At 35.0% G+C, this 14,204-nt stretch overlaps 1 protein-coding gene across 1 annotated transcript; it reads right to left on the bottom strand.

The window, feature by feature from the left end:
* Window positions 1-319: 319 nt before the first annotated feature.
* Window positions 320-12,960, bottom strand: LOC586859 (cathepsin L). The gene is made up of 12 exons (XM_011667809.2): window positions 12,625-12,960; window positions 11,981-12,073; window positions 11,556-11,675; window positions 9,755-9,830; window positions 8,270-8,383; window positions 7,055-7,288; window positions 6,213-6,293; window positions 5,751-5,870; window positions 5,035-5,193; window positions 4,188-4,243; window positions 2,858-2,894; window positions 320-2,795 (listed from the first exon to the last, which is right to left on the bottom strand). The coding sequence occupies exons 1-12, from the start codon at window positions 12,856-12,858 to the stop codon at window positions 2,758-2,760; spliced, it is 1,362 nt and encodes a 453-aa protein (XP_011666111.1). The 5' UTR covers window positions 12,859-12,960; the 3' UTR covers window positions 320-2,757.
* Window positions 12,961-14,204: the final 1,244 nt, after the last annotated feature.

Consider the following 14,204-nt stretch of genomic DNA (forward strand, 5'->3'; position numbering starts at 1 on the left):
GGCACAACTTTTTAAAAGCTGACTTTACTGTGGGATGTGTACCAACCCAAAGTTAATTGACTCCAGGTTTCAGATCCCTGGAGTGTCCTACTTGTTTGTCATCACCTGCTTAAAATCGGTCACTTTCACGAAAAGCAGAAAAATAGTGGTTTTCGATCAAGCTGTAAATCTTGTGTAAATTCATTATTATTTCAATTATCATACCTTCAATCAAGGTCCATCCTTTTGATTTTTGTCATTTTGCTTTAAAATATATTTAGGGGACTTCAGTCAAACAGACATATAAGAGACTCCTCACTTTTTAAATCATGAATCGAAATTGAAATTGAAAATTAAATGGTTTATTAGTAAAAATTTCATAGCCGAATTGCGCAATCTTTTACATATGAAAAATACAAAATATAGACATTCCTGACATATAGCTTAACAAACAATAACAGAAGAACATGATAATGAAATCATATTTATTTAATCCCTACACATAAGATATTTAAATGAATCCAGTATGTCGGAATGCAAATTTAAATAGCATCGGTTAACACAGGATGTCTAATCAAGTCATTATTACAAGCAAGAGATTTATTTAGATGCAAGATAAAAGATATCACTTACGAAATCGAAATCGAAATCGAAAATGGACATATGAGGACTTGTTCTGACCAAAAATTTCCTCCTAAAAAATTGGGCCATTTATTTTATACTCAGTTGAATAACCTTTTTTCTTCAAATTTCTCTAATATTGAAAAAACAGAAACTTTCCAAGCAAGGTAAAGATATTTTATTAGTTAAATTAAAAAAAGGAATGGGTAATCTCATAAATGCAGATATTTGCTTAACGTTGGGCATTTTTCATAACTTAAAAGTTTTAAAAAAGGCGACAAGGGGCGTATTTTCAGAAGGGTTGGCAAAATTGCAAATAGAAATGGTCCAGTAGTTTCATGGATATTTGCTGTAAATACTTCATAGGACTTGATCATATTTGAAAATCTGGCACCATTTGCAATATTCTCTCAGTAGCTCTTAAAATATACTGTGCACAAATGCACAAAACTAATTTTCATTTATTATACACAAAAGCTCTGAAAACCGAGTATAATAACACTGAGCAATATACACAAATTATGTTATCTAGATCATCTATGTCATTAAAAGAAGAAAGTGAAGATTTTTGTAAAAAAGAGTAATGCATGTAGTAACCAGGCTTGAATTATTACTGTGTGAAATGACATAATCATAAGGACCCAGTTTCATACGACTTTTTGTCAATACTAACTGCTATAGATCGATGACATATTTGCTCATAGCAAATCTTATGTAAGGATTTCAGTAGTTTTTCAGTAGCTTTTAACAATTACAGTATCTTGTTATTGATTACAAGTTTTATGAAACAGGGCCCATAATAGCTTTGATATGCCAAAATCAACACTACATACCGGTAAGTTCCATTAACCTGTGTTCCATTACAGCTTCATAACATTGCATAATTATCAACAACATGAAATATATCAGTCATCTCTAAGTATTATAAAAATCCAAAACCATCTTGTACTATCATGATATCTACACCTTCGTAATATGAAAATAAAATCTATTATTATTATTTATAGTATATCTGTAAAGCGTTTAGAGACATCATAGACGTATTAAGCGCTATATAAAGGCTGAATATTATTATTATTACACTAATTCACACAACAAACATGATGGTAAAATCCATCCACAAGGGCATACTGCCTATGGTTATAACCACACAGCACAATGTAACCCTGAGGTCTTTCACATGATACCAGTTTTCATTATAATATAAAATAGAACTTTGGTAAATATCACAGAATAGGAGATCTTACAATGAACATAATGTAGACGACATATGCTGTTAAAGGCTTAAATATTACTCGGCATGAAATACACCTATTTCTAAATATAATTCCCTTGTTTTGTCAGCTAAAGCAAGCTACATGTATACAAAATATTTACATATTATATTATATTAAGTGCATTTTTTATGATGCTATTATAAGAAAAGTAGTAATATTTTCTGTTGCAATAAGTGGGAAGTTGTTTCTATAAAATGTCTGTACAATGGGGAACTTTTAGATAATAGATACTATTAGGTCATTATTATTGTTTGGCATACTAATCCAAATGCAGTTCCCTCTCCACTATGCCACAAGTTAGAATAATATTTCATTTTCTTCTTGATATGGGCAATTCAATGAAAAATGTTCACTACCAAAATCAGAAAATCAGCAATAACGAAGGAAACATGTGTGCTACTGTGACATATTCAGTATCAAACAAGTATCACAACATAATCACTTCAGATTTTATTCTTTGGTAGGAAATTGTGATGAAGGGATCACTGATTACTGATGAGAGCTTTTCATGATGGAAGCTATGTTTAATCCAATTGTTTTACAACATGTATCTATATTCAGATTATGATTAGAAATCTTCTGTTGATCATAGCAAAACTAGAATTGTTAAACACCCCAAATGACAGACTTTTCAAACAATTAACAGTGAGTAAAAATCCTTGTTCTTTTTGTGTCATGTCCTTAACCATGGTTACGGTTACAAAGAATTCATTTTTCTTCAACTATTTAGTGAGATTTGCTATGTGCGTGTATGTGACAGATAGTCAAACGTGTCTGAGTAACTGACTGAAATATATTTTAGGACACTTAGTTTTATTTCAAATTGTCTTAAGTAACCAAAGCTGGAATGTTCCATATTGATGTAGAATCCCGTGTTGTTCTAGTCCACAATGCAAGAGGTATTATCCAGATTCAGACCATACTGTAGAATCCAGTGTTGTTCTATTCCACAACACAAGAGGTATTATCCAGATTCAGACCACACGTTCCGTCCCCACGGTAAACAAGATAATATCCCTGAAACAAGGACAATTCAAGAGTAAAATCAGTCCACAAATACCACATCAAATTTTAAGTAACTTCAATTTCTTTTTAACTATTATTCGACACGTAAAGACATGATAACCTTGCATAGAATTTTAAAGCCCCTCTGCACTAGTTTGGCCATGAGGGATTAGACCTCCCTGCATGGTCACTGACAGGTGGTTATCTCATCAAATCAGCTCTCAATTAACATATAAAAAGGGAATCATGGGGGATCAATAGTCACCGATTAGGCATTGTTTGCTATATAGAGGGCGCAAGTAGCTATAAGTAGTGCAGTGGGGCTTTAAAACAACATGCATTATGATGAAATACAACAAGAAGGGAAAATCCAAAATATTTGCACACAAAATATTGATTAATGTCTGTATAATGGGTGGAGAGGTTTAGAAAATAAAGCAAACAAAAGAAACTGGAATTTTATTCTTTAATAATGCTGTAAAGTTATTCAGAGGGGTAGAGATGGAGATGCAATATCTAGCATGGTGTTTGAAAATGGATAGCATGGGATTAAAGGGGGCACAGATTTGGGGGGAAGATGTTTGGAATAACCCTTTCATATTTTCTAAATTCCTTTTCGAATGTACCTAGTCTGTTTCTCAATTTGGGAAGGGGTACATGCCCCTAGGAGCAGTTCTCTGAAAATATTGGTGAGAGGGGGGGGGGGGGGGCTTGATCACTAGATCACAACAAGAATCTTAGATAATGTTATCATATTTATTGCAATTGTAAATGAGCTACTGATGGGGACATTGTAAGGTATATATGTTCTGGTAAGGGTGAGACATGTGTTGTTACCCATTCTTTCCATTTATGTTTTTATCTGCAAGATTTTTCCCTATAAAACATGACTTTTGTTCCTAGCATAAAAATGATCCTGTTTGTCCATGATTTGGTAAACACATCAATTTAATACCAGGAATTTGGTCTTAAGAAAACAATGATTGTTTTCTATATGTTTTTGTTTTGAGTGAGATTGCCTCATCTAAGTGGTGGGGAAATTAGTAAATAACAGCATCTTTTTTAGTAACAATACAAAATAGCCACATTGCTTCACTGGACATCAAATGCAAAATGGGGAATACCCACAGTAAATGACGGCAACATATCAAGTTTTATTCAGATTTCAATTTCATTACTAGAAATCACTTTACATACATTAAGAGAGACTAGAAGAATTCACTTATCTCTTCAAACTTTTCTCTTTTTTTCAATAGCTTACGAAATGAGGTTATTACATGGAATGACAAAGTAATGAAAACTCACCTCTTCACCCCAATCTTTCCCCCAACTGTTCTTTACAATCCAATATGGCTCTCCATCTAGAAACACAAGTAAATACATTTGTTTGCTGTTATGATGACGTATCACATGTTATTTGCTTTTCCCTTCATCCCCATCAACTTCCCCTATGTTTTCCTTTACTTCTCACTCTTTATACTTTATATTTCCCTTTTCTACTTCTTCTTCTCCTCCTTCATTTTCTTCATATTTTCTTCATCTTCTTCTTCTTCTTCTCCTCCTTCATTTCCTTCATCTTTTCTTCAGCTTCCTCTTCCGATTATCCACTGCTTCCTTCTTCCTCCTTCATCATTCTATCAACTTATTAAATTAATTCTCCTTCTTTGCAATAAAGCCTAAATCATTAAGGATTGCTTTCTAGTAAGAACAAGTTTCCCTCATCAGCTAACTCTTCCTTGCTTTCCAATTACATGTACCACATCCTTCAACCCTTGTCCCCTTTTAAATCCCCTCCAAACTCTTGCCTCTCCCGCTCCTCTCTCTTTCCCAACTCTTGCAACCATCCACTTCCCTCTCTTCATCTCCTCTCTCCTACCAATTTCCCTCCCTATCCCCTTGCCTCTTATCTATCGTCTCTCTACCAAATTCCAGTTCTCCCAACCCTTGTCTCCCCCTTCCCCACTCTCCCTACCAACAGTCCCTTTCCCCTTTTCCTCTTGCCAGCCCTCCAAGCCTTCCTCCCCTCCTCTTTCCTTCTAACCTCCTTTCTTAACTTCCCTCTCCCCTTTTCCTCTTGCCAGCCCTCCAAACCTCCCCTCCCCTTTCCTTCTAACCTCCTCTCTAGACATAACCTGATGAAATCAAATCCAACCTTTGACACTGTAGCCAACAATGAGGACACCATGATCCAAGGAATCAGGACTGCAGAAGATCTTCCATGGATGAGCAATTCCTCCGAAGTAGAACTGCATCATTAAGGCATTAATACCAATGGAGATAGGTCCATGTGCTGCAAGCCATCCAGCCATCTCTGCAGTTGCAAATTAAAAATGATATTAGTACCATATCCGTTTTCCTGGTTACTGTAGTTAACCTCAACTATCTGAATTTGCAAGGGCTGTCAGCAGAATTTGGTCAGTAATTCAGCATTCAAATTAGCCAGTACAACGCCATCAGACATGACTCGCAACTAAATTTGTTAAATAACTTCCAAAGATGGTTATTTTATGTTTTCATTGTTTTGATACAAACATTGTTCAATAGTATTAAACTTCACCATTCATTAACTCATTTAAAATTTCACCATGAAAGCCAAACTTTTCAAAGTAAAACAATCAAATATATCAGATATCATATTATAGCTTGGGCAGATCAAACTGCCTACAGCAATTCAAGAGTAAACCTACATTCAGATATTTTTAAACAATGAACCAATGACGAATCATCTAATAATCTAATAGTTGATTGTAATTGAATCTTTTATATAAAAAAAGGGAAATAATGTTCAGAATTATCAAAGTGTGCATTCTCATACCTTTCATTCACTCACATCTACAAACACAATACTTGTCATACTATTAATCTAACCTGTTTCATTCTTGGAGATATTAACATAACCGTTAATCTTCACTCGGACGTCAGTCATGTTGAACTTGCATTTCTCATTTTCTCCACGGTATGGGTACTTCTCTTCGCTCATGGCTCCTCCTGATCAAACCAACACAATGAGAAATACAATCAAAAGGAAAATTTGAATAAGTGAGAATTCATGCGCTACTATGCAGGAACAAGTACTTTACAAAAATAATGATCATACTGACTGTATTAATTTCAAGCTAAACAACTTTTAGTCCTCAATTTAGTTTATGAAACTTGTATCGTCTTTGAACTCCCAAATCTAGTCAGTTTATGCTAATATCAACTACATGTATTCAAAATTTTAATAAAACTTTACGTATCTTCTTCATGACATAGTCTATGCTGCATTTACATGCTGAATGTAATGTGTAAATTGGACAAACATAAACTGATGAGATATTTATTTCATACCCAGTTTGATGATAGCTTCATAAGCATCGCTCATCTCTCCTCCTTCACATCCCCCATCAACCTTGTCACAATCAACCAGCTCTGGAAATGAAGAAATAAAAATAAACGTAGAAAGAAGGAAAAAAAATCCTATAAATGTGAAGAAGATCCATAGGTTAATATCCCTTCTTGGAATCATTTGTGTCCTGACAAGATTTTAAAAATTCAATATATTTTGCCTCTGTAGAAAAAAAGTATAAGGGGAAGTGTTAGGTTAAGAAAGTCTTTGTTGATGAAATTATCAATCGTCAGGTGGAGATGGTGCACATCTGTGTGAGGGTTCTTTTTAAAGCATGCAATACAAGTTATGTTAAAACTGTCAAAACTGCTTTAACAACATATATTAAAAAAACCTGTCTATGAAAACTTCATTTTTTTGTTTCATTATTGGTGATTTTTATTATTAAAAACAGGTTTGAAAAACTTTTTGATGACCATTTGTCTAGAAAGATAGATTTTCTTGTATTTCTTGAGGGATTTGATAGGTTTGAATTTACTCACTAAAGCCTTGAGCTATCCCACAAGCCTTACCGGTATTCGAAATGAATAGAACAGTTGGAGAGGCAATTCTTAGAGATTTGATGTCCAAATTTGAGTAATAAACAAAAAGTTTTTTCACAAAAAGGAATTATGCAGGGTTCTCACCATATGTTACATCTTGGTATATCGATTACACCCCTATGACAGTTACCTTTATGATAATAACTATAATCACCCCCCCCCCCCCACATGAAGGTCTTGCATAAGCGACACACGTGGCATCTTCAAACAATTTACAGCTGAGAAGCGTGACTTTGCCTCACCTTGCTCTGACAATGAAATGAGCTCCCCTTTCTTGATCTGCCACTGCCCTTCCATGTTACCAATGGCAGAGAAGGCCCAGCAGGACCCACACATGCCTTGGTTCTTGACCGGAGTGACCGCCCCATGAGTCCTCCAATCATACTCCTCGGGGACTGGACCCTGTGGAATGGCCGCCTGCTTCTTGATGCCGGTTTTCTTGAGAGGGCCTGACTGTAACTTACGGAACTCAGCCTCTGTATAGATAAAATTGTGTTTTAGCACAACCTTAATGTTTCAGGTAAATTTGATTCAGTAAGTTATCTTTTGCCAAAAATTCATAATGAACAGTTTTTCAAATCTGTTTACGCAAGTGGAATGTCATATATTCCCCACACGTGCAAAAACTAATTATTCACACACACAAAAATCAAAATACTTGGTTATTGTTATTCCTTGTTACTTATCATAAAAATTACAATGTGATAAACTCTTGTTTCTGTACTCGTAATGACAACTTTCTCTTTAAAAATAATTGATAGAGAGAGAGAGAAGAATATTGTAAAAGTTGAGTTGATTCACATAACAAATCTTTTCAACAGTCATAAAAACATAATGTTGACTGACGAATCCTATAATCATGTCAGGCCTTCTTAAAGAATAATGAAGTGAAAACAAAACAAGACGACTCCCTTCTCTATCCAGCGATAATTGTAATCACATCGGGCCTCTTTGAAGAATTATGAAACAGTAAAAAATACTACAAGGTAAATCCCTTACACATCAAGCCTTCTGTAAGAATTATGAAAAAGAAATAAAAGGGATATGAGTCAAATACCGGTACATGACAAATCCCTCTTTATCTGACAAATATTTGAAGTATGATTATAAGATGCTTACTGTGTATGCAAGGCCAATGTGTTGCACAAAGAATGTTTTCATTTGTTTACATGTATTTGTCCAATGTACATTTGACATGGATAATGTTTTTCTCACATACAATTAAAAAGGCTTAGACATAGTTGAGGAGAACATGCAGATTAAAAAAGAGATACCAAACATTGATAAATGGCTATGGAGTCTGTTCCACATGCAGAACCTTACCAGTTATCAAAATGTATACGGTATTTCAAATCTGAAATAAAACCACAGACAAGGTTCCCGTGCTAAGCTGTGTGTTGGTAACTGAACCACTACATATGTAGCATAAATGTGTGTGATCATGAAAACATTCTAACCTGTCATATCAGCAAACTTAGTGGGTCCATACTTTGCTGTTCCTTGCTCAAACTGATTGAACATCTCCACAGTCAACATATTCTGCACAAAGACTGAGTAGCGATATTCATATTCTGCAATAAGCAAGGCAGAGAACAGGTTGAAAGTACTACCAGTAGTTGAAACACAGTTGTTAAAGTAGTTAAATTTATTATTCATTTGGTTTAAAATATAACAAAAGAAATCCCTGAAGTTTTTAAGAACAAATTAAATATTGGAAAAAGGAAAAAAAATAGTATTCCTTTGCAATAAAAAAAAAGAAGAATATCATTCACGACACAGTAAATAAAGTATCCATAAAATCATAGATTAGATTTTTTTTTTAAAGGGCTCAATTACGTTTGTACAATTGCAACCATCACAAACTTTTTCAAGACTCTATATGAAAAGTTTCATATTTATGAATTTCCCCCATTCATAATCAGACTCGCACAACAACATATATTTTTGTTAATCATCACATAATTTATTCTATATTGATCCTGTTACTCCAAAATTCTAGGAGCTGCAGCACATAAATTTAAATTTTGCACTACCGGTACATATAAAATGTAGGCACTATACCAACACATAATACAGCTTATAACTTGGCTTAAAAGGAAATGCTGCTACTAATAATTATTTTGAAAAGGAAACCAAGAAAATCTCATGACTCTTCACGGCAATGGACTTTGCTATGTTCATCCATTGTTATCACTTTCTCTCTTGATACAGCTTTAAAGGCCCACTGCACTACTTGTAGCTACTTGCGCCCTCTTACAACAAACAATGCCTAATTGGTGACCATTGGTCCCCCATGATCCTCTTTTTCTTATGTTAACTGAGAGCTGAGTTGATGAGGTAACCACCTGTCCAGTGACCTTGCAGGGCGCTCTAATCCCTCCTGTAAACTATGGCAGATAAGCTTTAATAGGAAAATGAACTTTTTAATTCAAGTTTCCGTGTATATTTTCTTCTTCACCACTTATCAATCTCATAGAAACTCCACCAAATTATTATTGGAAAGCACATGAAAAACATTCAAGGGTTTTGAATTTCATCCCAGTAAACATTATAGTCTTATTACAAGAATGTTCAAAGTTCCTATGGTGATACATACTATCACCAGGTTTGAATCTCATACCTCTAGTGGTTCTTGAGATATCGCAATGGTGAGGGCCAATACCTGTACATTCATAAATTGACTTCTATGACCTTTGACCTTTGGCCTACTTACTCCAAAATCTATTCAGAATGTTTTCTTTTGGTGATACAAATTATGCTATCACCAAGTTTTAAAGTCATACCTCAAGTGGTCCTTAAGATATCCTGATAATGAGAAAGCAGGACACACGTATGGACGATCTGAAAACATAATGCCCCCTGCACCATCTTTGGTGAGCGGAAGCATAAAAAGGGTAATATTTATCATGCAACTTCTCTCTCTTCCATATGCGGTGACCTACCATTTGTGCCATCATTCTGTCTGTATTCCCTCTTGAATGTCATCAGAAACTTATCAAACAGATCACGGTATTCATCCTTGGATAGCGGTATAAAAGACAATACAATGCAAATTTAGTTTTGTCTCATAACATATTTATAAAAACTTTGATAAACGAAAATAAAAATTGTTTATTATTATTATTATTATTATGTCACTGTTTAAATTGCAAAATTAATGATCTTTTATCAAATGTGCATTTTTAGTGATTTATCTCCCTACATATCACAACCATTTCTATCTGGGTTAGCCATCTCTTTAATCTATTAAAAAATCAAATTACCGGTAGACCAAATCAGGGGCGGATCTAGCTTTTTGCTAAGGGGGGGGTTGACCAATAATGACGATGCAGAGCATCGTCCACGAGCCGCGAAGCGGCGAGCTGATTTTTTTTGGGGTGTTTATTTGAACCCCGTAAGTGATGTTTTCCTGGCATCTATTAACACAATGGAGACCATAAAAAGCAGTGCATGAACACGGCCGTATTACACCCCCATGTATGGTAATTTACCCTGTATGCCAACTTTTTTGCATGATTCAAACATACCTTCCAGTAAAAAAAGATGCGAGACTGGATTGCCGCAACTTCTTTGCCCTGTTTGCTTCCATATTGCTTGTCACTACACTCAGACCAGACTGATAAAAAAGTGAGCAACTTGAACAAGTAATCCAGGAAATGAGCAGCCCAGCTCAGCGTGCGTTGCCAGGTTAAATCTTCACTAATCCCCACCCAAACGACACTTAAAATATCCCCAAAGTTGCCAAATTTTGACAGAAAATCCCCAAATTCGTTTTTCATAAAACTCAATATTATTTTCATTCCCAAATATTTATTTTTCATCCCCAAAGACTTCAACAATCCCCCAATTTTTTTATTTTTTTAATGTGGGGATTTTGGGGATGAGAATCGGCAACGCTGGCCTAGCTTGTCACTTCGGCGGTGGCCCGTGTCCTCAAAAAAGCTGATGGGGGGGGGGGCAAGGGACTCTGTGACATTTGTTCGCCCAACCCCCCCCCCCCCCCTCCCCCCAAAAAGAAATAATAATAATAATAATAATAATAATAATAATAATAATAATAATAATAATAATAATAAATGAAATAAATACATAGAAATAGAATAAAATAAAATTACAAGTTTAAAAAAAAAGATAAGATTTTAAAAAATGGTCCCCGGATTTTTTTTTTGGGGGGTTGCAACCCCCCCAACCCCCCCTCTAGATCCGCTTCTGCAAATAAACCAGTTTTCTTATCATTAAAGTATTTAGGACCATAATCTAACTTTGTCATAAATGTCATAGTGACTGGGTATCTTTAAAGTGTACCAATCAACTGAAAATACTTTTGCTCTGAATGTTGCATATGTCACTATACTTATCCAATTTCACAATTTCACAACAATTTACTAGAAACTGAAACTATACCCAAGAGATCACCATGATAGGCCGCCTTCTGGCTCTAGTACTACAACAATGTATTGTAACTGCAGTTCGGATGAAACTTGTTTGCAGACATAAAGATGTATAAGGACCAGGCTACTTCTGTGAGTTGGCTGAGTGAAGCTCTCTAAAATATGTCAGGCGTTAAAAGAGTGTGGAAAGGTGTGGAAATATGTTCAGATGTGACCCAGTAAAGCGCCACCAAAAAAAAAGAGTGATTTTTCCTAATAAATAGATGGCAACTTCGGTCCTACACATATGCACTTTATGTCATACTTAACACTTCAAACACTTTATGTAATACAAAACCTGCTTTTCACTCACTTTTATATCCGATGCTTGGCAATCCTTTGTGATACTAAAGTCTTGGGCTTTCAGAGATAGAGAGCTTTCAGAATTCATCTTGGGCTGACTCCAAACCTTGATGTGACACTCAAAGAAATCCTACATTTCAAGAGATTTAATACAGAAAAGGAACATTGTATAAACATTTTACAGGAAAGGAAGCCTTATTACAAAACAGTGAAAATTAACATGTAAGATGTAAATAGCTTGTTAACATAGAATGTGATTTTCATTTACTTCAGTTTTTTGCGTTAGTTTTCTCCTATCTCAAATTTGTGAATATGTATGTTTTGTTGTTGTTGTTTTGTGTTTGTTTGTTTACTTTCGTAACCGACATCATACGTGTACATGTATATTTAAAACCCTTATGAGTATTACTTCACTTGGTAACTCTTTGAACAAACCTTCTGAACTTCTGGTCGAACAGATTTGCTTTCCTTTGGAGTTGGTGATAACCCGGCAATGATTGTAACATGGTACATCAAGCCTCTGACAACCTATAAAATGGAGAATACACAAACAAACAAAAAATCAATCATATGGCATGCATTGTCTTTCTTGCAAGTTGCAACAGGTGTTCTTGGAGGAATACCAGCCAACTGCTCATACCAGTTCAGAGGGTAACCACAAAACAGGACTGGCAATGCATTAAATAACAAATACAGCAAGAATTGATAACTGGACATCAATTTCTAGTACCTTCTTCGATATACCGGTATATACCTGTACCGAAGTAGTATATTTATGTGGAAGACAAAAGTTTGAGACTGCTTAAAATACTTGATGGGAGGGAGCATTTTTGAGCTGGAGTGCTTGGTGATAATTGAAAGTTTACGAAATATATCAATAGAAAGAGACAATATATACAGGCTTATTATATTCAATATCTTAGAGCATATTAAGTATCATTAGGCTACTCAGACATTTCATAAATCACCAAGGCTGTAACTTGTAAGGCTAGCCTATGGCAACGAAAGATTGATCAGTTTTACTAGCATAAGCAGTTCTGAAAATAAATCAGATTTATCTTTCAAATTCAACAACTTACCTGAACTTTTACTTGTGTTACAGAAGGTCTAGTCAATGAACGGCCATATCTCCCTTCGAGGCGGGCCCTCATACTTTCGAATTTCACCAGTGCACTCTCAACAACGTCTTGCGGAATCGACTTCGGTTTAGCAGAGTCAAAAATGCCCCCTGCCATTCCCTTTTCCATCCTATTTTTGACAGCTACAGCTATACCGACGAACATCAACAGAATACATAGCGTCTTGATCTCCATTTTGTCAGATAATTAATACAGAGAGCATACAGGTACTACTAGTAAAAGTACGACAAGGCATTTGTTCAGGAACTAGCTCTATTATAAACAACGGCGTTATATATGCGCGATGATATATACGTCATTCCAAAACAGAGACCTTTAATAATGTATCAAGATAATTTACTCTGACTTACTTCCGTAGTACGCTCGGCGAGGGGATATTGCTGTGTTTTTCTCTATGGTTTTCTTTTTCATCACTAAATATAGCATTCTCAACATTGGCAAAGTGCATATTAAACTCATTTGCTGTGATAAAGTGTCAGAAAGATATAGGAACAGAAGATAAAACGTATTCATGAGATATAATAGATAATGAAACTCTCCAATATTCACTTCTACTTTGGTTTTGACTTAATCTTTTAATTTCTTCTTGTTTTTTCTATATTTTCAGACGTGACTTTATATTTCAGGCAACTATACTATATAGTTTCGTCTTTATAACTTAACCTTTTCCGGAACATTGTTTATCTCTTTCTTTATTGTGTAAAGAGATTCATTTACCCACGGAGAATGTTTGTGTTTTATTTTAAATCGAGTACTATATCCTAAAATAGTTTGATAAAGTTATTCCCATTTATACACGGCTTCGTAATCGTCTATACCATACCAATTTTGGTTTATAACCCCTTTTTTAAAACCCTCAATATCGATTATCTTTTACAATTAGTTTATTTCATACATTTTTTTCTTCATTTCTATTAGCAAGATGTGATACCAGAAAACTCATAGCATATAAGGCGGTTACTGATTTTACCAAACGACTTTGTTTTATCAATACAATTGGTTAGTATTATATAATCACAACTCTTGTGCATTCTGAGGTCTCACTCGTTCGAAATAATAAAGTCTGGAAAATACAGGTCGTTTTAAGAGATCACAATTAACATCACCCATTACAATGATAAATAAATAATCCTTCTTAATGATCAACGTCTTTGATATATTTCAATTGCCACTGTTTTTGTTGTTCACATAGTTCATGCAAAAAATCCCCCTAACACTTTTTTCAATTAAGTACCCCAAAATTGCCCCTTTTACTTTAAAACGCGCCCCTATTACTTTGTAAAAGTGCCCCTTCCCCCTTTTCACCTCCGATGATAAGTGCCCCTTAGTGACAATTAAGTTCCCATTTTCCTTTGCATAATAAGACAGTGTCCATTTTCCATCCTCATAAGACATATTAAGTGCCCTTTTTGTGCCCCATTCACCTTTGATAATGACTGTCTCCATTCAAATCTGAGAGGTTGCGACCCGGGTTGCGACACCCCCCCCCCCCCCCACTTGTCAGGATAAATTTGCGCTGC

This window comes from Strongylocentrotus purpuratus, unplaced genomic scaffold (genome assembly GCF_000002235.5).
Source record: "Strongylocentrotus purpuratus isolate Spur 01 unplaced genomic scaffold, Spur_5.0 spur5_scaffold_5, whole genome shotgun sequence".
Taxonomy (NCBI): Eukaryota; Metazoa; Echinodermata; class Echinoidea; order Camarodonta; family Strongylocentrotidae; genus Strongylocentrotus; species Strongylocentrotus purpuratus.

Coding starts and splice junctions, on each gene's coding strand:
- LOC586859 (XM_011667809.2), bottom strand. CDS start 12,858: ATGGAGATCAAGACGCTATGTATTCTGTTGATGTTCGTCGGTATAGCT. Junction 6,294..7,054: donor CATTTCATTGTCAGAGCAAG/GTGAGGCAAAGT, acceptor CTTCATTTCCAG/AGCTGGTTGATTGTGACAAG. Junction 5,871..6,212: donor TGAAGCTATCATCAAACTGG/GTATGAAATAAA, acceptor TGGTTTGATCAG/GAGGAGCCATGAGCGAAGAG.